This window comes from Lampetra planeri, chromosome 35, assembly GCF_965212315.1.
Source record: "Lampetra planeri chromosome 35, kcLamPlan1.2.h2, whole genome shotgun sequence".
Classification (NCBI taxonomy): Eukaryota; Metazoa; Chordata; class Hyperoartia; order Petromyzontiformes; family Petromyzontidae; genus Lampetra; species Lampetra planeri.
In genome coordinates this window covers 4,590,928-4,613,220 of record NC_136141.1, presented here as the reverse complement: position 1 = coordinate 4,613,220, position 22,293 = coordinate 4,590,928, and the positions used below count along the sequence as shown (strand labels likewise).

Below are 22,293 nucleotides of genomic sequence, written 5' to 3'. Positions count from 1 at the left end.
TCGGGATCGAACCCACGACCTCCTACACATCTGGCGAGGTAGTTAACATCTCCTAGCCACCGTGATGATGATTAGAAAGACGCAAACTCCAAATATACAGCAGCAGGCGTCAGGGTAGGGATCGAACCCACGACCTCCTGCACACCAGGCGAGGTAGTTAACATCTCCTAGCCACCGTGGCGCCGCACTAAATTGCGTATGGCAGCAATTATGTTGAGGGTTTTAATGCCAGTGTCGAGATTTTCTGGCCACGACGATATGGCTTCGAGATAGAGAGTTCGTGTCGCGTTGCTGTTTCTAATCCGTTGAAGGAGCGCAGACCGCAGGTCTATAGTTTGTATTTCATGGCCACAATGTAACTCTGAGTCTATGTGCAGTGCCTATATCAGTCTCGATGTGTCAATGTATCTCTATTGGTCTGTGTGGGTTAATAACGATACAGTACAGTCCATAGCACGGGTTGCATCGCCAAAATCACAGGATGCTAAGTCCACTGATTCCCACATCCTTTCGTCACCACATAATTTCATCTCCTCTCCAGCACGCGCCGGACCCGTTTAGCCCCCTCTAAATCCACCCAAACAGAAGCTGCTTGAACATGCAGCGGCTGGGCATGCGGGCAACATGCCCCAGCCAACGCAGCCTCGCCCGCCAGAGGAACTCACGGGTGATGGGCACTGTGTCCAGATCTGTGAGCCCCCCCCCACCACACAAGCTCCTGCTGAACGTCTCTGAGAAAGAGCGAGATAGCTCATCGGATTCCTCCAGTATAAATAAACATTCTGATTCTGATATACATATAAATGTATCACTGTCACTGAGCACAAGCCCACAGGTCCAAAACGCCAAGCATCCAGCAACAAACAGCACTTCAAACGCTGTAACAGGTCACGCGTTTCTTGAATTGAGCGATGATCTAGGAACTTGGGAAAAGAGAGGATGGGAGGAAATCCCAGAATGGAGGTGTTGTGCGAGCTGCAGTGCGGCGAGCGGGTGGGCGTTTCTGTGACTTGCAGCGGGGTGGTTGAACCCAGACTGGTGGATGAGTCGGTGTGTGAGTGACTGAGTGTGCTGTTGCCACCTGCAGCGGGGTGGTTGAACCCAGAGTGATGGATGAATCGGTGTGTGAGTGACTGAGTGTGCTGTTGCGACTTGTAGCGGGGTGGTTGAACCCAGAGTGGTGGATGAGTCGGTGTGTGAGTGACTGAGTGTGCTGTTGCCACCTGCAGCGGGGTGGTTGAACCCAGAGTGGTGGATGAGTCGGTGTGTGAGTGACTGAGTGTGCTGTTGCCACCTGCTGCGGGGTGGTTGAACCCAGAGTGGTGGGTGAGTCGGTGTGTGAGTGACTGAGTGTGCTGTTGCCACCTGCAGCGGGGTGGTTGAACCCAGACTGGTGGATGAGTCGGTGTGTGAGTGACTGAGTGTCCTGTTGCGACTTGCAGAGGGGTGGTTGAACCCAGAGTGGTGGATGAGTCGGTGTGTGAGTGACTGAGTGTCCTGTTGCGACTTGCAGAGGGGTGGTTGAACCCAGAGTGGTGGATGAGTCGGTGTGTGAGTGACTGAGTGTCCTGTTGCGACTTGCAGCGGGGTGGTTGAACCCAGAGTGGTGGATGAGTCGGTGTGTGAGTGACTGAGTGTCCTGTTGCGACTTGCAGAGGGGTGGTTGAACCCAGAGTGGTGGATGAGTCGGTGTGTGAGTGACTGAGTGTCCTGTTGCGACTTGCAGAGGGGTGGTTGAACCCAGACTGGTGGATGAGTCGGTGTGTGAGTGACTGAGTGTGCTGTTGCCACCTGCAGCGGGGTGGTTGAACCCAGAGTGATGGATGAGTCGGTGTGTGAGTGACTGAGTGTGCTGTTGCGACTTGCAGCGGGGTGGTTGAACCCAGAGTGGTGGATCAGTCGGTGTGTGAGTGACTGAGTGTGCTGTTGCCACCTGTAGCGGGGTGGTTGAACCCAGTGGTGGATCAGTCAGTGTGTGAGTGACTGAGTGTGCTGTTGCGACTTGCAGCGGGGTGGTTGAACCCAGAGTGATGGATGAGTCGGTGTGTGAGTGACTGAGTGTGCTGTTGCGACTTGCAGCGGGGTGGTGGAGTCGTCGATGTGTGAGCGAATTAATTTCCTGTTGCGACTTTCAGGGGGGTGGTTGAACACAGAGTGGTGGATGACGAGACGAAACAGTGTCCGAGCTAGGCAGAGTCCTCAACATGGGTGGAGGAGGAATCAACGAGTGAAGTTCCCAGGAACAGTAACCATGGTGGTATTAGTAGTAGTAGCGATAGACGAGTGATAATGAGGTGACTGACCAGCGGCGAGCGAGTGGATCATTGAGTTCACTCTGTCCGGTTGCAGCAGTGAGGGCGGCACTGGGTGCTCCGCCCAATAAATGTCCAGCAACAGGATTCTAGCGTGGGCAGAGTTCGTGCTCTGCGTGTACGTATGTTGAACTTATTTCGCGCCGTACGGAGCCAATCGTGCTAGCTGGAGCAGCAGCAGCAGCAATCGTGCGGAGTTCACGGATCAGAAAGCCACTGCACGCGCAAGCGTGATTGTTGCGCCAAGCGGAATTCGGTTGAATCCAGGACGTATCGTGGGCCGAATGTTTCACGGCCGGCGTAAGTGTTCTTACGTTGTGCTTCCACGTGTCGCCCGGCATAGAGAGGAGAGAGGAGGGGACATAACTGTGGCGGAGAAGAGCCGGGGAGCTCCGTGTTTGAACGACAGTGCCAGGCAGTGTTTCGCGACCGACGAAAAGTTAATGGCGCTCGACTGACTCGGAACGAGACCTCCACTGCCAAACCGGAGATGGCCATGGCCACACTGATCAGGTATAGAAAGTTATCCGCCCTCTCCACAACTGCCCGCATTGCTCATAGAGAGTTGAATGGAGGGAGGGCGGGTGTTTTATACCATAAACTAACCAGGGCAGGTTTTGGTCCGGCTGATGGTAAGATGTCTTAGTGGCACGCGCTCCAAGTTCACAAAGCATATTTTCCGGAGCTCAGTCCCGGCTAAAAAATAAGTGCTGGTGCCAGTGTACAATGAAATGCAAAATGTACATCGAGATGTGTTACTGTGACCGAAAGGAAATATGTAAACGAAAATAAGTTTTTTTTTTAATATAAGAGAGCTTGTGCGACAAGCCCGACGGGTTTTATACAAAGTCGTAGTTCTCACGCATCGCCGACACCTCGCGATGCACATTCACGTTGTCTTCCTTACACAAAGGATGCTTTCGGAGTGATTGATGTGAATTCTCTAGTAATGTTCTACAAGGGCTCGATATTAAACAAACAAAAACGTACACAAACACCGATTTAAAAAAAAAACATCTATCCAAAAGGCAAAACAAGTTTTACTTTTCACCCCAATAATGATGTCGCCCGGACGTCGATTGGCGTCACACATTCTGTCTCTGATCCACGCGCCCCTCGTTCTATCTCCCAGTGTCATTCAAATTCACCCATTGCACCCTACACGAGACCTGCCACGCTTCTTTGCGCACTTTCCAAAATAATTACAAATGAAAAGTTACTAACATATATATTAATATATAAAAACACACAATATATAATATTAATATCCATAATACAGGTTTTTTGGGGTTAGATCACGTAAGTATATAAATGTGTCGTTAAACCCACCACCAACCGACAAAGCCAACTAGTAAGGTTTGTCACGTACACAGAACGTGGCCAATTCGTTACTAGTACAGCACACCGGTGTGTTGGAGCGCCAAGCCACAATATTTACAATCTGAGTACGATAATTATATATATTAATAATATTAATCTTCTTGGTTCTTTCGGTAAAGTCACGTAGAAGGGAAGTAATAAAATAATAAAAATAAAACATAATAAAATAATTTTCACGACGTTTCGGCCACAACGCAAGCAGCCGTCGTCAGGTGAAAACCAGGTCTGTCGAGGCGACCTGGTCTGTCGAGGCGACCTGGTTTTCACCTGAGGACGGCTGCTTGCGTTGTGGCCGAAACGTCGTGAGAATTATTTTATTATGTTTTATTTTTATTATTTTATTACTTCCCTTCTACGTGACTTTACCGAAAAAACCAAGAAGATGAATCCCTGCAGTCACGAAAGCTTTAAATCGAAAATTAATAATATTAATATATAAGTATATTTGTATACATAACCCCAAAAAAATTACGGGGCAAACAGGGTCACCTTTAAATAAAACCCGGTTACGTATCGCTGCAATCAACAACAAAAAGCTCAGTGAAATTTTTTTCAAAAAGCGCGACGAAACCTCGACCAGCGATAACCACGTTCCAGGACCGGCCCTGGGCCGTCGTGAGCGGCAGGAACAGGCGATGATGACAGCCCGAGGCAGGCGCGGACTGTCCAGCCTCAAAATGAATACCCGATGCGGCCGGGCGTGGTGCTGGCCACCCACCCCCTCGTGTGCCGTGCCGGCGTTCATAGGCGCTGCTCGCCAACAGCACTTGCCCCAACAGTCTGTCGAGGCTATACGGGGGATCTTTGTCTTTTGTGTTTTTCTGTATAGGGTATTGTATATACTCTTTGGTTCTTTCGGTAAAGTCACGTAGGTATGTGATTTATTTTATTTTCTACCTACGTGACTTTACCGAAAGAACCAAAGAGTATATGGATTGCTGCAGTCACGAAAGCTTCAAATCAAGTATTGTATATGCATACTGCTGGGGACAAATCGATGACCGAGCAGCTTCTTGAACTGCAGTTTAACCAATAATGAATCTGCCGTGAGTCTCGTGACCACTCCAACTAGACAGCCTGCACGGCACTTCAACGCGACTGCTGGCAGCTGCTAAGCAGCAACAGAAGCAGCGCAATCAAATTGTCTTCTACTCGACGGTGGCGTCGTTACGTTACTGTGCTCGAGAATTGAAAAAAAACGAACAGACACTAGCAATTTTAATGGACGGGTGACAGAGCTATTCACTTACAACTGTAAGTTAAACTCTTGCTTCGATCGACAACAAAGCCTAAACCACATCCGCTGTGTGGCAGTAGCAACAGCAGCAGACGCGAGGGCTTGTAAAATGACAACCTATGTAAGTCAAGAAATTACAGCCTCTACGGCAGAAACGTCGTCACCACCCAGAACATAACCACGGGGTTTATTAACTTAGACTCAAAGGCCGATTCATATTCTTAGGTTTTTTTCGGTAAAGTCACGTAGGTAAAAAATTAAAATTAATAAAAGTTAAATAAAAATAAAATAAAAATCACGACGTTTCGGAGGCTACACAAGCTTCCGTCTTCAGGTGGAACCGTCACAGCACGATAGCTGTATCAAGTGAGAGAAAGTCCAAGAAAACAGTCCTTGTATATATACTGGTTGAGGGTGGGAGGAGCCAAGGTAGGCCCTGAATATTGTTTTTGTGAGGTTCTGTGCGGCTGAAGCACGCTGCTAGGAATGAGCCTTTGCTGTGTAAACTGGGTGCGGATGATGTAAAGGTGCGTGTAAAAGGGACTGAGCCTTTTGTTATGTAGAGATGATGCGGCTGAAATCGCTGCCAGGAAATGACTCTTTTTTGTGTAGAATGGTTGTCTGAGCCTATTATTATGTAGAGGTGGTGCGGCTTAAATCGCTGTTTGAGTTGGTATCGCGTGACTTTACCGAAAAAACCCTAAGAATATGAATCCTTGCAGTCACGAAAGCTTCAAATCTAGAATCAAAGGCCGAATCACAAGTGCAAAGGAGGAGGCATGCACGCATGTTTGTTTGGAAGTATGTATGTTGAACTTCTTTTGCACCGTGCTAATCGGAGGTGCGGCATCATCGACAGAGGGGCGCCGAGTAGCGAGTTGTTATCGATCACGAACCCTGATGACGCTCGTCGTACATTTGGAGTTTGCGTGTGTGTCTCTCCCCCCCCCCGACACCACCCCCACCCCGTGGTGGCCGTGTGGGCTTTCTCTGGGTTCCTGCGGTGTTTTCCCCTCCCCGTTTATAATCAACATGCGAATTGATGATCGGGCTGCTTGAATGTCCCTCGTTGGGCAAGCGTTTTTGTGGCCAGGTCGTTTCAGCGGGCCTGACCTGGTACATTTAAAGTAAATAGTAAAAACGACACCAACAAAAATACCCACTCCGCTACTCATCCTGGTTCACCAACCATCCTCGATGTCAAATTTCAGCCGCCGATCTCGACATCAACACCAATCCGACAATTGGTTGAGTTGGTATCGCCGCTGCTCGAGCACAGGCCCGAAAAACGCCAAGCGGTCTGCACACAAACGTCTCATTCAAACAAAAACAAAGTTGTAACCATATTCCTGGTTCTTTCGTAGAAGGGATTAAACAATAAAATAATAAAAATAAAACAATAAAATTCTCACGACGTTTCGATTGCAACACAAGCAATCATCATGATCATCAGGTGTGAAAACCACAGCAAGCAAATGTTCTTTACCGAAAGAGCCAAGAATATGAATCTCTGCAGTCACGCAAGCTTTAAATCGAAAGTTGTAACCAGTAAGGAGAAGGCCAGTCTAAGGCAATTGCCACATTTCGTGACAGGTAACCCACAGACTGAGAAATGTCAGTTGCGGCAATTGAGGGAGGGAGGTAGAAGGCGGAGGGGCTGGGAGGGGGTGTGATCTGAACACCCCTTCCCCCTACCCTCGTCCCACCCCCCCGTTACCTGTAGATTTACCTGCACCTGCCATTGGGATACAAAGCAAACTCGCATCGCCTAGGTAGCCACAGTCTGCGCTGTCAGCTGCTGGGGTAGGGACAGGAGGCCGTGTACGTGCGGTGAGTTACGCGTCCATACAAGCGCACGCACAGAGATAATTACTTGCCACAGAGATGATTACACACACACAGCCACAGAGATCATTGCACACACACACAGTCACATAAACAATTACACACACACACACAGCCACAGAGACAACAGTGTGCGCGCGCGCGTGTGTGGTCTTACAAAGAAATTGATATTATAACAGGCGACGTTTCTGGTAAAAGACCTACTTCATAGCACATAAACACTACGAAGAGGTGCACACTGCCCGAAGAAGGGCCATTGCCTGAAACGTCGACTATCCTTCCTTATAAGACTGCACACATTGACGAATGTGTTGATGTTTTATGTGCGCGTGTTCACCACTGTTAAAGGCATTAGCAGCAGCTTCGCAAGATACAATGTGCGCGCATGCGTTACAGATGCATATCTTACGTGTGGACGAGTGTGTGTGTATACGTTGTATACTTGTGTGTGTATACGTGAGATATGCGTGTCCGTTTCGCAAAACATCGTTGCTCATTTTAATTTCTGTAATTATTTTTAAGACTTTAATATTGCACATGTCTGCGTGTATTATTTTACCTGGCGTATGGTCAGGAGTGATGAAGTATGGTAAAAACGACGCTCCCCCCCCACTACTCCTGACCGACACGGCGTTGGGAGAGAGGTCTTCATCTTTCACCACGGGTAGAGCTGAGCACACACAGGCCCAATGGCCCAACGCGCTCAGCAGACCGCAACAATCAGCACTATCGAAGTCAGAAGATAAATATGAATACTTTTTTCTTTACAAGAACAGGCCATATGGCTACGCAGCGGTAACGCGAGCGAGTTTAAATCCTGGTTGGGAGTGGACTCAGCCCATCATCATCCCTCCCTCCAGGGTCGATAAAGCGAGTGCCACTTTGTGTGGGGAAGCCAACGGTGGTCGTTCTATGGACACTCGCACCCCCCTCCCCTCCGTCACAAGGATGTGGAATTTCAACCAAATGGCTCAGAAGAATAAGAACATGGATTGAGACGATCCGAGGCACGAACCAGGGCATTCGCAAGAGTGGCCTGGCCCGTGAGTCTGCCAGGAGTGGTCGTGACGACTGACGCTGCTGCTGCTGCTGTCGGTGTGGAGATTCCCCAATTGAGTGAATGTGCGGCCTCATTTTCGAATTTTGTCAAATTTTGGCCCGCGACGTCGGCGGCACACGGTGGACCCCCCCCCTCCAGCTCTCGCGCGCGACGCCAATGGATCTTTAACGTCCGCAACTGCAAACAAAACGCCGGACGGCGCCGTTACTGCAGACCCCGCAGCATTGACCGGGGCGACCGCCAGACCCGAACCGTGAACCTTCTTGCAACAACAGCAGCAGCAGCAGCGACAACGAGAAGTGGCGGCGGCGGCGAACGCGCAGGCCACCACCGGCTTAACCCTCGTGACGAATCCTGTGGTGTGGCATTGGCGTGAAACGGAAACCTGCGAGGGGACACGGCCACAGCGGGGGGGGGGGGGGGGGGCGGGGGGGGGGCTGTGGTGACACTTTGCGCCACGCCGGCACTTTTTCCTCCTTGACCACCCCGAGCACAACGGCCTCCTTCCTCGTCCCTCCACCCTCGATCCCCTCCTCCACAGCTACTTGTTTATTTGGGTCATCCTCGTTACCTTCCCACTGGTGAGCAGAGGTCCCCCCCTCCCCTTCTCAATTCCTCCATTCCTCAGTGAGTCGACGAGGTGTCTGTGTGAGTCTATGGACCTCAGTGTGAGTCTGTGGGTCCCTGTGTGAGTCTATGGACCTCAGTGTGAGTCTGTGGGTCCCTGTGTGAGTCTATGGACCTCAGTGTGTGTCTGTGGGTCCCTGTGTGAGTCTATGGATCTCAGTGTGTGTCTGTGGGTCCCTGTGTGAGTCTATGGGCTGCTGTGTGAGTCTATGAGTCCCTGTGCGAGTCTATGGATCTCAGTGTGTGTCTGTGGGTCCCTGTGTGACTCTATGGATCTCAGTGTGAGGATGTGGGTCACTGTGTGAGTCTATGGATCTCAGTGTGAGTCTGTGGGTGCCTGTGTGAGTCTATGGGTCTCAGTGTGTGTATGTGGGTCACTGTGTGAGTCTATGGATCTCAGTGTGAGGATGTGGGTCTCTGTGTGAGTCTATGGGTCTCTGTGTGAGTCTATGGATCTCAGTGGGTGTCTGTGGGTCCCTGTGTGACTCTATGGATCTCAGTGTGAGGATGTGGATCACTGTGTGAGTCTATGGATCTCAGTGTGAGGATGTGGGTCTCCGTGTGAGTCTATGGGTCTCTGTGTGAGTCTGTGGGTCACTGTGTGAGTCTATGGATCTCAGTGTGAGACTGTGGGCCCCTGTGTGAGTCTATGGATCTCAGTGAGTCTGTGGCCCCCTGTGTGAGTCTATGGATCTCAGTGTGTGTCTGTGGGTCCCTGTGTGACTCTATGGATCTCAGTGTGAGGATGTGGGTCCCTGTGTGAGTCTATGGGTCTCAGTGTGAGTCTGTGGGTCCCTGTGTGAGTCTATGGGTCTCAGTGTGTGTCTGTGGGTCCCTGTGTGACTCAATGCATCTCAGTGTGAGGATGTGGGTCACTGTGTGAGTCTATGGATCTCAGTGTGAGTCTGTGGGTCCCTGTGTGAGTCTATGGGTCTCAGTGTGTGTCTGTGGGTCACTGTGTGAGTCTATGGATCTCAGTGTGAGGATGTGGGTCACTGTGTGAGTCTATGGAACTCAGTGTGAGGATGTGGGTCTCTGTGTGAGTCTATGGGTCTCTGTGTGAGTCTGTGGGTCACTGTGTGAGTCTATGGATCTCAGTGTGAGTCTGTGGGTCCCTGTGTGAGTCTATGGGTCTCAGTGTGTGTCTGTGGGTCACTGTGTGAGTCTATGGATCTCAGTGTGAGGATGTGGGTCACTGTGTGAGTCTATGGAACTCAGTGTGAGGATGTGGGTCTCTGTGTGAGTCTATGGGTCTCTGTGTGAGTCTGTGGATCACTGTGTGAGTCTATGGATCTCAGTGTGAGTCTGTGGGTCCCTGTGTGAGTCTATTGATCTCAGTGAGTCTGTGGCCCCCTGTGTGAGTCTATGGATCTCAGTGTGAGTCTGTGGGCCCCTGTGTGAGTCTATGGATCTCTGTGTGAGTCTGTGGGTCCCTGTGTGAGTCTATGGTTCTCTGTGTGAGTCTATAGGTCTCTGTGTAAGTCTATGGATCTCAGTGTGAGTCTGTGGGTCCCTGTGTGAGTCGATGGATCTCAGTGTGAGTCTGTGGGTCCCTGTGTGAGTCTATGGATCTCAGTGTGTGTCTGTGGGTCCCTGTGTGACTCTATGGATCTCAGTGTGAGGATGTGGGTCACTGTGTGAGTCTATGGATTTCAGTGTGAGTCTGTGGGTCCCTGTGTGAGTCTATGGGTCTCTGTGTGAGTCTATGGATCGCAGTGGGTGTCTGTGGGTCCCTGCGTGACTCTATGGATCTCAGTGTGAGGATGTGGGTCTCTGTGTGAGTCTATGGGTCTCTGTGTGATGTCTGTGGGTCCCTGTGTGAGTCTATGGATCTCAGTGTGAGTCTGTGGGCCCCTGATTGAGTCTATGGATCTCAGTGTGAGGATGTGGGTCCCTGTGTGAGTCTATGGGTCTCAGTGTGAGTCTGTGGGTCCCTGTGTGAGTTTATGGGTCTCAGTGTGTGTCTGTGGGTCCCTGTGTGACTCTATGGATCTCAGTGTGAGGATGTGGGTCACTGTGTGAGTCTATGGATCTCAGTGTGAGTCTGTGGGTCCCTGTGTGAGTCTATGGGTCTCAGTGTGTGTCTGTGGGTCACTGTGTGAGTCTATGGATCTCAGTGTGAGGATGTGGGTCACTGTGTGAGTCTATGGAAGTCAGTGTGAGGATGTGGGTCTCTGTGTGAGTCTATGGGTCTCTGTGTGAGTCTGTGGGTCACTGTGTGAGTCTAAGGATCTCAGTGTGAGTCTGTGGGTCCCTGTGTGAGTCTATGGATCTCTGTGTGAGTCTGTGGGCCCCTGTGTGAGTCTATGCATCTCTGTGTGAGTCTGTGGGTCCCTGTGTGAGTCTATGGTTCTCTGTGTGAGTCTATAGGTCTCTGTGTAAGTCTATGGATCTCAGTGTGAGTCTGTGGGTCCCTGTGTGAGTCGATGGATCTCAGTGTGAGTCTGTGGGTCACTGTGTGAGTCTATGGATCTATGTGTGAGTCTGTGAGTCTCTTTGTGAGTCTGTGGGTCACTGTGTGAGTCTATGGGTCTCTGTGTGAGTCTATGTGTCTCTGTGAGTCTATGGGTCTCTGTGTGAGTCTGTGGGTCCCTGTGTGAGTCTGTGGATCTCGGTGTGAGTATGTGGGTCTCTGTGTGAGTCTATAGATCTCAGTGTGATTCTGTGGGTTTCTGTGTGAGTCTATGGATCTCAGTGTGAGTCTGTGGGTCCCTGTGAGAGTTTATGGGTCTCAGTGTGAGTCTATGGGTCACTGTGTGAGTCTATGGATCTCAGTGTGAGGATGTGGGTCACTGTGTGAGTCTATGGATCTCAGTGTGAGTCTGTGGGTCCCTGTGTGAGTCTATGGGTCTCAGTGTGTGTCTGTGGGTCACTGTGTGAGTCTATGGATCTCAGTGTGAGGATGTGGGTCACTGTGTGAGTCTATGGAAGTCAGTGTGAGGATGTGGGTCTCTGTGTGAGTCTATGGGTCTCTGTGTGAGTCTGTGGGTCACTGTGTGAGTCTAAGGATCTCAGTGTGAGTCTGTGGGTCCCTGTGTGAGTCTATGGATCTCTGTGTGAGTCTGTGGGCCCCTGTGTGAGTCTATGCATCTCTGTGTGAGTCTGTGGGTCCCTGTGTGAGTCTATGGTTCTCTGTGTGAGTCTATAGGTCTCTGTGTAAGTCTATGGATCTCAGTGTGAGTCTGTGGGTCCCTGTGTGAGTCGATGGATCTCAGTGTGAGTCTGTGGGTCACTGTGTGAGTCTATGGATCTATGTGTGAGTCTGTGAGTCTCTTTGTGAGTCTGTGGGTCACTGTGTGAGTCTATGGGTCTCTGTGTGAGTCTATGTGTCTCTGTGAGTCTATGGGTCTCTGTGTGAGTCTGTGGGTCCCTGTGTGAGTCTGTGGATCTCGGTGTGAGTATGTGGGTCTCTGTGTGAGTCTATAGATCTCAGTGTGATTCTGTGGGTTTCTGTGTGAGTCTATGGATCTCAGTGTGAGTCTGTGGGTCCCTGTGTGAGTCTATGGATCTCGGTGTGAGTCTATGGGTCACTGTGTGAGTCTATGGATCTCTGTGAGAGTCTATGGATCTCAGTGTGAGTCTCTTGGTCTCTGTGTGAGTCTATGGGTCTCTGTGTGAATCTATGGGTCTCTGTGTGAGTCTGTGGGTCTCTGTGCGAGACTATGGGTCTCTGTGTGAGTCTATGGATCTCAGTGTGTGTCTGTGGGTCACTGTGTGAGTCTATGGGTTCCTGTGTGAGTCTGTGGGCCACTGTGCGAGTCTATGGATCTCAGTGTGAGTCTGTGGGTCCCTGTGTGAGTCTATGGATCTCAGTGTGAGTCTGCGGGTCTCTGTGTGAGTCTGTGGGTCTCTGTGTGAGTCGAAGGATCTCAGTGTGAGTCTGTGGGTCTCTGTGTGAGTCTATGAATCTCAGTGTGAGTCTATGGGTCTCTATGTGAGTCTGTGGGTCCCTGTGTGAGTCTATGGATCTCAGTGTGAGTCTGTGGGTCCCTGTGTGAGTCTATGGATCTCAGTGTGAGTCTATGGGTCTCTGTGTGAGTCTATGGATCTCTGTGTGAGTCTGTGGGCCTCTGTGTGAGTCTATTGACCTCAGTGAGTCTGTGGCCCCCTGTGTGAGTCTATGGATCTCAGTGTGAGTCTGTGGGCCCCTGTGTGAGTCTATTGATCTCAGTGAGTCTGTGGCCCCCTGTGTGAGTCTATGGATCTCAGTGTGAGTCTGTGGGCCCCTGTGTGAGTCTATGCATCTCTGTGTGAGTCTGTGGGTCCCTGTGTGAGTCTATGGTTCTCTGTGTGAGTCTATAGGTCTCTGTGTAAGTCTATGGATCTCAGTGTGAGTCTATGGGTCCCTGTGTGAGTCGATGGATCTCAGTGTGAGTCTGTGGGTCACTGTGTGAGTCTATGGATCTATGTGTGAGTCTGTGAATCTCTCTGTGAGTCTGTGGGTCACTGTGTGAGTCTATGGGTCTCTGTGTGAGTCTATGTGTCTCTGTGAGTCTATGGGTCTCTGTGTGAGTCTGTGGGTCCCTGTGTGAGTCTGTGGATCTCGGTGTGAGTATGTGGGTCTCTGTGTGAGTCTATAGATCTCAGTGTGATTCTGTGGGTTTCTGTGTGAGTCTATGGATCTCAGTGTGAGTCTGTGGGTCCCTGTGTGAGTCTATGGATCTCGGTGTGAGTCTATGGGTCACTGTGTGAGTCTATGGATCTCTGTGTGAGTCTATGGATCTCAGTGTGAGTCTCTTGGTCTCTGTGTGAGTCTATGGGTCTCTGTGTGAGTCTATGGGTCTCTGTGTGAGTCTGTGGGTCTCTGTGCGAGTCTATGGGTCTCTGTGTGAGTCTATGGATCTCAGTGTGTGTCTGTGGGTCACTGTGTGAGTCTATGGGTTCCTGTGTGAGTCTGTGGGCCCCTGTGCGAGTCTATGGATCTCAGTGTGAGTCTGTGGGTCCCTGTGTGAGTCTATGGATCTCAGTATGAGTCTGTGGGCCACTGTGTGAGTCTATGGATCTCAGTGTGAGTCTGCGGGTCTCTGTGTGAGTCTGTGGGTCTCTGTGTGAGTCGAAGGATCTCAGTGTGAGTCTGTGGGTCTCTGTGTGAGTCTGTGGATCTCAGTGTGAGTCTATGGGTCTCTATGTGAGTCTGTGGGTCCCTGTGTGAGTCTATGGATCTCAGTGTGAGTCTGTGGGTCCCTGTGTGAGTCTATGGATCTCAGTGTGAGTCTATGGGTCTCTGTGTGAGTCTATGGATCTCAGTGTGAGTCTGTGGGTCCCTGTGTGAATCTGTGGATCTCGGTGTGAGTCTATGGGTCATTGTGTGAGTCTATGGATCTCTGTGTGAGTCTATGGATCTCAATGTGAGTCTCTTGGTCTCTGTGTGAGTCTATGGGTCTCTGTGTGAGTCTATGGGTCTCTGTGTGAGTCTGTGGGTCTCTGTGCGAGTCTATGGGTCCCTGTGTGAGTCTATGGATCTCAGTGTGAGTCTGTGGGTCTCTGTGTGAGTCTATGGATATCAATGTGAGTCTATGGATCTGAGTGTGAGTCTGTGGGTCTCTGTGTGAGTCTGTGGGTCTCTGTGCGAGTCTATGGATCTCAGTGTGAGTCTGTGGGTCTCTGTGTGAGTCTATGGATCGTGGTGTGTGTCTGTGGGTCCCTGTGTGAGTTTATGGATCTCAGTGTGAGAATGTGGACCCCTTGTGTGAGTCTATGGATCTCAGTGCGAGTCTGTGGGTCTCTGTGTGAGTCTACGGGTCTCTGTGTGAGTCTACGGGTCTCTGTGCGAGTGTACAGGTCTCTGTGTGAGTCCATGGGTCTCTGTGTGAGTCTACAGGTCTGTGTGAGTCTACGGGTCTCTGTGTGAGTTAGTGAGTCCCTGTGTGAGTCTATGGGTCTCTGTGTTAGTCTATGGGTCTCAGTGTGTGAATGTGACTCCCTGTGTGAGTCTCTGGATCTCGGTGTGAGTCTGCGGGTTTTCATGTGAAGGAGAGATATGCACGGTGGTGGGGTGGAAAAAGGTGGTAGGAGGATATGAAAGTGGTGGAGGTGGTGGTAATCGTAGTGGTAGGAGATTGTGGATAGTGGTGGCGAGGGGCGGTCAAGGTGGTGGTGGTGGTGAACACTTGGAGGAGGTAAAAGTGGTGGTGGTTGTTGTGATGGTGGTGGTGATGATGGTGTTGGTGATGTGTGGAGCGGTAGTGCAGCGGCTATTACGCTGCGCTTCGAATCCTGCTCATGGCCAGCACGTAAGTGACGATGATCTGAATCGATGCTGGGCCTCTCCTGGGTCGACTCAGCCTCGAGTGAGTGCCGATGTGTGTACATTTGGCTACTGGGAGGCAAAGGTGGTCGGGCGTGGTGCTGGCCACCCGTGGTCGTGTACCGTGTCGGCCTTCATTGGTGCTCTCTCACAGCACTTGCCCCAACGGTCTGTGAAAGGCTACACGGGGGATCTTTGTCTTTGTGCTGGTGGCCACAGGCAGATCCTGCTGAACTACGCGGTGTACCGTGCGGACGTGGGCTACGCGCAGGGCATGTCGGACCTGCTGGTGCCCATCGTTCTAATGTCGGCGATGATGGTTGACGGTGGCGATGATCGACGGTGGCGGTGATTGACGGTGGCGGTGTGATCACCAGGTGGCAGCGGTAGTTGCGGCGGTCGCTCCGAAATCGTCCGCCGTTGCATCCTCTGGTCATCGGACGCGAAGGAGGAGAGCGTCACGACCCGCACAGGAGGAGGCGGAGGAGTTGGCGGTGGTCGCTCTGAAATCGTCCGCCGTTGCATCCTCTGGTCGTCATCGTCGGACGCGGAGGAGGAGAGCGTCACGACCCGCACAGGAGGAGGCGGAGGAGTTGGCGGCGGTCGAGGCGGCCGAGGCGGCGTCCTCCATGGCCCCGCGCACCCGATGCTCGGCCCTCCCGTTGCGCCGCCGCCTGCTGCTGCCCGCGTGCGTCCTGGGCCTCAGCCTGGCCGTGGCGCTGCAGCTGTGGCAGGCGCTGGCGCCGCGCGTCGCCGCGGAGATTCCCCGGCTCGGCCTGAAGCCGCTGAGCGGACACCTCGAGCGGCTCTTCTGGTCGGGCCACGGCGGCGACGATGACGACGGTCCGCGGCAGAACGACGCGGCCGACGGCAACTCGTCGTCGGCGTCGTCGTCGCCCGCGTCACTGATAGAGCTGGCGAGGGAGCTTGGCGGGCGCGTGTTCACGATGAGAGACGACCGCGCGGAATACTTCGTCAGGACGCCCGCCGGAGCGCTCTGCTTCCGCGAGGGCTCCCTCCGCCCGGAGGAGCCCTCCTCCCTCCCGGTTCTCGTCGGCTCCGTCGGCAGCGTCGGCCTCGAGCCGAACGCGAGCTCCGGCCCGAGCGTGCCGCCCGCGGCTGGGTGCGCGTGCCGCGCGGGCTGGCACGGCCGCCACTGCTCGGTGCCCTCCGTGGTCCACCACTCGAACCTGGGCGCGCGGCACCGCGCGGCGCTCGCCCCGCGCGCCGTGCCGCGCCGCGTCGTCAACGCGGTGAACGTGAACCACGAGATGGAGCTGCTGGAGGCGCGGCTGCACGAGCTCAACGACACCGTGGACGTCTTCCTCGTGTGCGAGTCCAACTTCACGGCCTTCGGCGAGGCGCGCCGCCTCCACTTCCTGAGCGCCCTCCTGTCGGGCGCCTTCGACTTCGTCCGCCACAAGATCCACTACGTCTTCCTCGACCACTTCCCGAGCGGCGGGCGCGCCGACGGCTGGATCGCCGACGAGTACCTGCGCGCGTTCGCGACGCGCGACGGCCTCGCGCGCCTCTCGGGCCTCCGCGACGACGACGTGTTCGTCATCAACGACGCGGACGAGCTGCCCTCCCGCGAGGCGCTGCTCTTCGCGCGCCTCCACGACGGCTGGCCCGAGCCGTTCGCCCTGCACCTGCGGCGCTCGCTCTACGGCTTCTTCTGGAAGCAGCCCGGCTCGCTGGACGTGCTGGCGGGCAGCACGGTGGGCGCTCTCCGCGAGGTCTACGGCGGCAACGGGATCATGCTGCGGCGGCGCCACTACTACGACATGCCGCGCTTCCGCGACTACGAGCGCCGCAGCGGCACGCGCATGGAGCGGTGGTCGGTGGGCACCGCGTCGCGCCACGCCGGCTGGCACTGCTCGTGGTGCTTCCCGCCAGAGGGCGTGCGGACCAAGCTGGTGTCGGCGCAGAACGGCGACTTCCCGCGCTGGGGAGACTACCCGGAGAAGCTCGACATGGACTACATCAAGAACTTAATCCGCACCGGCGGTTGGTTCGACGGAACCGGCGCCGGGATACTGCCACTCGCGAACCCCGCGGAGAAGATGTACGCGCCGTGGTACGTGCTGGAGAACCCCAAGAGGTTTGGCCACCTACTGCGGAACCCGTACCTCTAGCGCACGCCGCCGGTGTCGCAGCCGACAGCGCGGTTCCTGTGGAAAACGCGGCGACTGCCACTGGAGGTTGTTGGCCCTCCTCCAGCAACTTCTCGGCGACATCGTGAGAAGAGAAACTTGCTTGGCTTGTTTGTGAGCCAGTTCCGTTTCTCCGTCCGTCATTCGAGGCACGCCCGGGTGGGGGTGGTCGTCTCGTCTCACGAAGAGCTCTCGCTCCTTTGCTTGGATTTGAAGTTTCTCATCTCTCCAAGTTGCTCTGCAATGTTTCAAGTCAAGAGCTGGGAGTAGTTTTATTTGACGTAGATGCCAACCTGACTCTCCTGCCCCTCGTCTGTTGTTTGTGTTATGATCGCGCGCGTGTCCACATCAGCCACTTTGCTCTGAAGAGGCACCGAGCTGTTGGCGCGATACAATTCAACTTGGGATTGTGCAAGTTTAGATAACGAAGACTGACCCCGCCCGTTTAACAGATTGGCGTGAGAACCTCTCCCATGGAGTGGCCCGAGTTTACACGTCGTTCTTGTGCGAATGTTAATTTGACACGAAAAAATGTTTAGTACCAACGGTTCTGTGCCATCATCATCATCACCACCACGAGTAATGGAACAAGCGTCCAGGGTGATGTGATGGTTGTGACGAATGTGACGGATGTGATGGTTGTGACTGCTGCGATGGATTTGATGGATGTGATGGATGTGATGGATTTTATGGATGTGATGGATGTGATGGATTTGTTGGATGTGATGGATATGACGGATTTTATGGATGTGATTGATGTGATGGATGTGATGGATTTTATGGATGTGATGAATGTGATGGATTTTATGGATGTGACGGATTTGTTGGATGTGATGGATGTGATGGATTTTATGGATGTGATGGATGTGATGGATTTGTTGGATGTGATGGATATGACGGATTTTATGGATGTGATTGATGTGATGGATGTGATGGATTTTATGGATGTGACGGATTTGTTGGATGTGATGGATGTGATGTTTACTGATTGCGCCAGTCTACCGTGTGCTCAGCTCGCGGTGATATGGTCATCTCTTGGTTGCCAAGTAATTGTTAATGTGTACATTGACTGTAAATATGAGAAGATGGTGCAATAAATGTAAACATTTGGTGCCTGTATTTCATAAGTAATGTTGTAAATGAATTCAAAAATATATATTTTCGACCCTTTATATCAATCCACTGCTGGATCAAGGCCTACCCATGTCGTGTCGGTCATGGCAATTGTTTGGCCATACTTCACCACGCCGGTCAATGCGCATTGGTGTAATGGGGGAGCTCAAAAACAGTATTTTCTGACATCATGCGCCAAATATGTTAGCCGTGAATGGCAATGGAACTCAACGGTGGTCAGTCGTCTCCTTATCTCTCCTCGATCGTTATTTCCATGGTTACTCTTCCGGTAAACCTTCACTCGTCGATTCCTCGATTCGTGTTGAGGACTCGGTCCTCAACCACAGGGACTCACAGTCTCACGCTGTTCAGCGTTTCACCATCGCCAGTGAACCATAACACTGGTCAACGAAAAAAAATTCTGGCCTGGACTTTTGCAGCTGTTTTAAACTAATTTCAGGGTGCTGATTCCTAATCTGATCTCAGATTTGCTCTATCACATCTCATTTTATGCTATCGGCATACCCCATTTTCATTGATTTTACCCAAAATTAACTCTGTCACTTATGATTGCAAGTTGTTGCGAGCCAGTGACTGCTTTAGTGTTAAAATATGGTGTTGTATTTTTAGGATAGTGTGTTTATAATATCATTTTATGTAGATATCCACATTTATTTAATATTTTTCTTCTGCAGTTTTTATTGAAAATGCAATATTTGATATCTCAAAAACCTGAACTGATGCCAGATTTGGAATCAGCACCCCAAAATTACCTTAAAACCGTTGGAATACCTTATGCCAGAAAAAGTGTGTTGACCAGTGGCCATGATCTATCCACTGCTAGGACGAAGCCCCCCCCCTCCTATGCCGTCACCATCCCTCGGTGTCCACGCGGGGTGGGTGGGGGGGTGGACGCGTCATGGACACGTGGACGGCCGCGTGCCGCCGCTCACGCTGTGCAGCGGTCGACCTTTTGTTTCAAACGTTCGGTTTGGCATCGACTGTGACGAAGTTTTCCGTACGAGCTTTTAACAAGGTCACGGGGGTCACGGGGAGGGGGGGTGGGGGTCACTGGTCACCCCCCCCCCACCATGACCTCAAACCATTAAGTAACAAGATCAATATTGGAGACGATATGCCTCCTTTACTTTCCGTAGGAACAAAAAAAGAACCTCTTACAAACATATTTTTTTGGTTTGTTCATTTCCAAATCCCTTCTGAGAGTTCCAATAATTTCCAGCAGGCGCTGCTGGTTCGAACAACAACAAAAACAACATAACCCACTGGAACCGCTTTCGACATTTTTCAAGCGTCTCGTTCGCACGGTGACCGCTTTCTTGGCAGCAATGCCGGTGACGTTGCCAGACGTTATTGTTGTTGTTGTTTACAGGCAAGGACCACCTCTCTCTGTGAGATGTGGATCGTCGGTGCGCTTAAGAGTGCAGACTGAGCGCTCAGCTCCCTTGCAATGGCTTGCCACGTTACGTCTCTCTGGAAAATAATCGCTGTGACCATACCTGTTAACCCACACGGCTTAAGCCCATCGGATACTTTTTTGCCCACGACAGCAATTTGTTTCTTGCCGTGGCTGTCCCACCTGATGACGGACGCTTGTGTTGCTTCCGAAACGTCGTGATTTAATTTATTGTATACCTACGTGACTTTACCGAAAGAACCAGAGTATGGACAGCGTATTCTTGTTAAGGGGAAATCGAGTTTTTCGGTCCATACGGCGTACAGCCGTTTCAATATGGGTAAAGAAAAATGTTTGTCTATTTTTTTGTGTTTCTCCCTTAAATCTCGACTTAAAGCTATCGTGACTGCAGGAATTCATTTTCTTTGGGTCATTCGGTAAAGTCACATAGAAAAAAAATATCACGACGTTTCGATCGCAACACAAGCAATCACCTGATAACGATTGCTTGTGTTGCGATCGAAACGTCGTGATATTTTTATTATTTTTCTATCTACGTGGCTTTACCGAAATACCAAAAGAGTATGTTTCTCCCTTGTGATGTGATTTTGTAGGAGGAGCGTTGAGATGTATAAGGGCACGGGGGTGACCAATAAGATCTTAATTGGTCTGTGTAATCAGGTAGAGGGCACTGATAATGGGTTGACCGGTATGTGTGAAAATCCGTTCTTCAACAACGCTGCGTATTTTCACGACGCGAATTGGATAGAACGCGCAATGGATGCATTCGGTAATTCGCGTAACACGAATTGGGATATGGCGCGACCGTGCGAACGGAAGGAGCAAGCGGTCGTGTGGCTGCCTCGGCGGAGCGTCATCGCACAGAGGGAAGCGGGATGCTGCTGGATGCTTCTGGATCGCTACCCACGCGTAGCCCGGTCTTTGTTCGGCCTGCGACGCTTTACCCCGTCATTATATGTTGCCTATTCTAGCGCGATTGTTCCATAACGCGGCGTCCTTCAGGAACACAACTACCACCGCGTTATAGACCCTATTATCATCATCACCATCGTGAAGCGACTGTAGGATGACGTTCGTTGACACGGAGAGGCACTCGCCCTTTTGCAAACACTGAACTCGCGCTGACACACAAAGGGGTCTGCCTAACTCAAACACGTGGTCACCACAATGCACACATCTCCTAAACGCCTACCGAGGCGACAGCTAAGCCCTCACACTAACCCCCTCCACACCCACCGCGTGCCCCGGCAAGCCGTGATCATGGCCGTCATTACGGCCGTCACTGCAGCAAGGCGTCATCGGTGGTTTTTGCCGAGTGATGTTGACCCAACAGAGCCCACCACCAACGAACCCCATTCACCATCGGAGACTCTGTGTGTCTCTCTTGCGCGCTGGAGGTCACTCACTTGGAAACAGATGACACGGGATGGAGGGCCGGATTAAGATTGTGTAGGACCCCTGGGCGACAGGGTACCGTGAGGCCCCCCCCCCAGTAATATTTTCACAAGGAAAACAAAAGTTTAAGAAAAATAAAATGTTTTTTTTCTACACGGCTAACAACAAATAAAATTCAGCATTCACAAATGAAATAACGTTTCACTTGGAGGCCCTCCAGCTGACGGAGGCCCCTAAAGCCCCCCGCACCTGAACCCGGCCCTGGACGGGAGGTCTCAGGTGCGAAGTTATCGCGAACGACTGCCCCCCAAATCGGATCAATCAAACAAATCCACGCGGCTACCTCCCCCCCCCCACCATCCCCGCCCCAAAGCAGTCGAATGGGAAATCAAATCTCGACATCAATTTGTAATCTGTTGCAATCCCCCCCCCACCACCACCAAATTCCGTACGAAATAAGAGCAGTACACGGACGCTCCCGGAGCCGGCCGTCACGCTGTGATGGTCAGCAACAGCAGTAGGACGCCGGGCTTGCAATTCGAAGGTCGCCGGTTCGATTCCATCTCCCGGAGCGGCTGCCGAAAATAACGATGCCGTTTTCTTGAATCTCTCCCCCCGCCCGCCACCGCACAGCGATGTAGTTGGGTAGCGACAACCGCCGTGATTCGATCTGAAGGTCGCGTGTTGCGGTGGGGTAAAGTGTGGGTAACTCCCAACTCTTTCACGTACAGCAGCATTCGAGGGCTCTCTCAACTCTCACCCCCCGCCCCCCACGTTCACCAGCAGTGGCGCCGGTTAGCAGTTGCAGGGCTGCGCCTTCGGGTCGCGCGCACGGCGGCGGCAGGGGTCTATTTTCAACGCTTGCCACGGCTTACGCTGCCCCCCCTCCCCCCAACTTTCACCAACCCGCACTGAGCGGCGTGGTGAAGTATGGTCAAATAACCCCCACGGGGGCACCCTGTACACGGTGCGGCGTCGTTACGAGTTCTTCATTGCAAGGCCCGCGGGCCCCTGGTGGACCCCAGTGGCCTTTAGTGCGACCCCCCCCCCCCGACAATACGCAAATGTGACCCCCCCCCCATCACCGTGCTGTCAAACCCCAATGGCTTCAAATGTATGGCGGCCCCTCACGCTGATGATGTCTTATCGGCGAAAGTGTCTCCCCCCCTTCCCCACCCCTCTGAAAATGAGTTTTGAACACTGCCCCAGACTCTTTGTGCAGGAGGGCCGTGCCGCGTCGCTGTGGGGGTGGGGTACGACGCCACGGTCTTGGCGTTCCCAATTTTTCGATTTAAAGCTTTCGTGACTGCAGGGATTCATCTTCTTGGTTCTTTCGGTAAAGTCACGTAGAATGGAAATAATAAAATAATGAACATAAAACATAATAAAATAATTCTCACGACGTTTCGGCCACAAGACAGAGTCTGAATGACTGTCTTCTCGACAGACCTGTTCTTCACCTGATAATTATTTTATTATGTTTAATTTT

General features: G+C 52.0%; 1 protein-coding gene across 3 annotated transcripts; it reads left to right on the top strand.

Annotated features, from left to right (window-relative positions):
- The first annotated feature begins 6,681 nt into the window (after positions 1 to 6,681).
- MGAT3 (beta-1,4-mannosyl-glycoprotein 4-beta-N-acetylglucosaminyltransferase) lies at positions 6,682 to 17,980 on the top strand. Of its 3 annotated transcripts, none has more exons than XM_078611008.1 (2): positions 6,682 to 6,759; positions 15,086 to 17,980. In XM_078611008.1, the coding sequence occupies exon 2, from the start codon at positions 15,338 to 15,340 to the stop codon at positions 16,841 to 16,843; it is 1,506 nt and encodes a 501-aa protein (XP_078467134.1). In that variant the 5' UTR covers positions 6,682 to 6,759; positions 15,086 to 15,337; the 3' UTR covers positions 16,844 to 17,980. The 3 variants fall into 3 exon arrangements, with proteins under 3 accessions (XP_078467134.1, XP_078467135.1, XP_078467136.1); XM_078611009.1 differs by having other exon boundaries at positions 6,695 to 6,759; positions 14,928 to 17,980; XM_078611010.1 differs by having other exon boundaries at positions 6,696 to 8,415.
- Positions 17,981 to 22,293: the final 4,313 nt, after the last annotated feature.

Excerpts from the sequence above, each read along its gene's own strand:
- MGAT3 (XM_078611008.1), top strand. The coding sequence starts at position 15,338 with ATGGCCCCGCGCACCCGATGCTCGGCCCTCCCGTTGCGCCGCCGCCTG.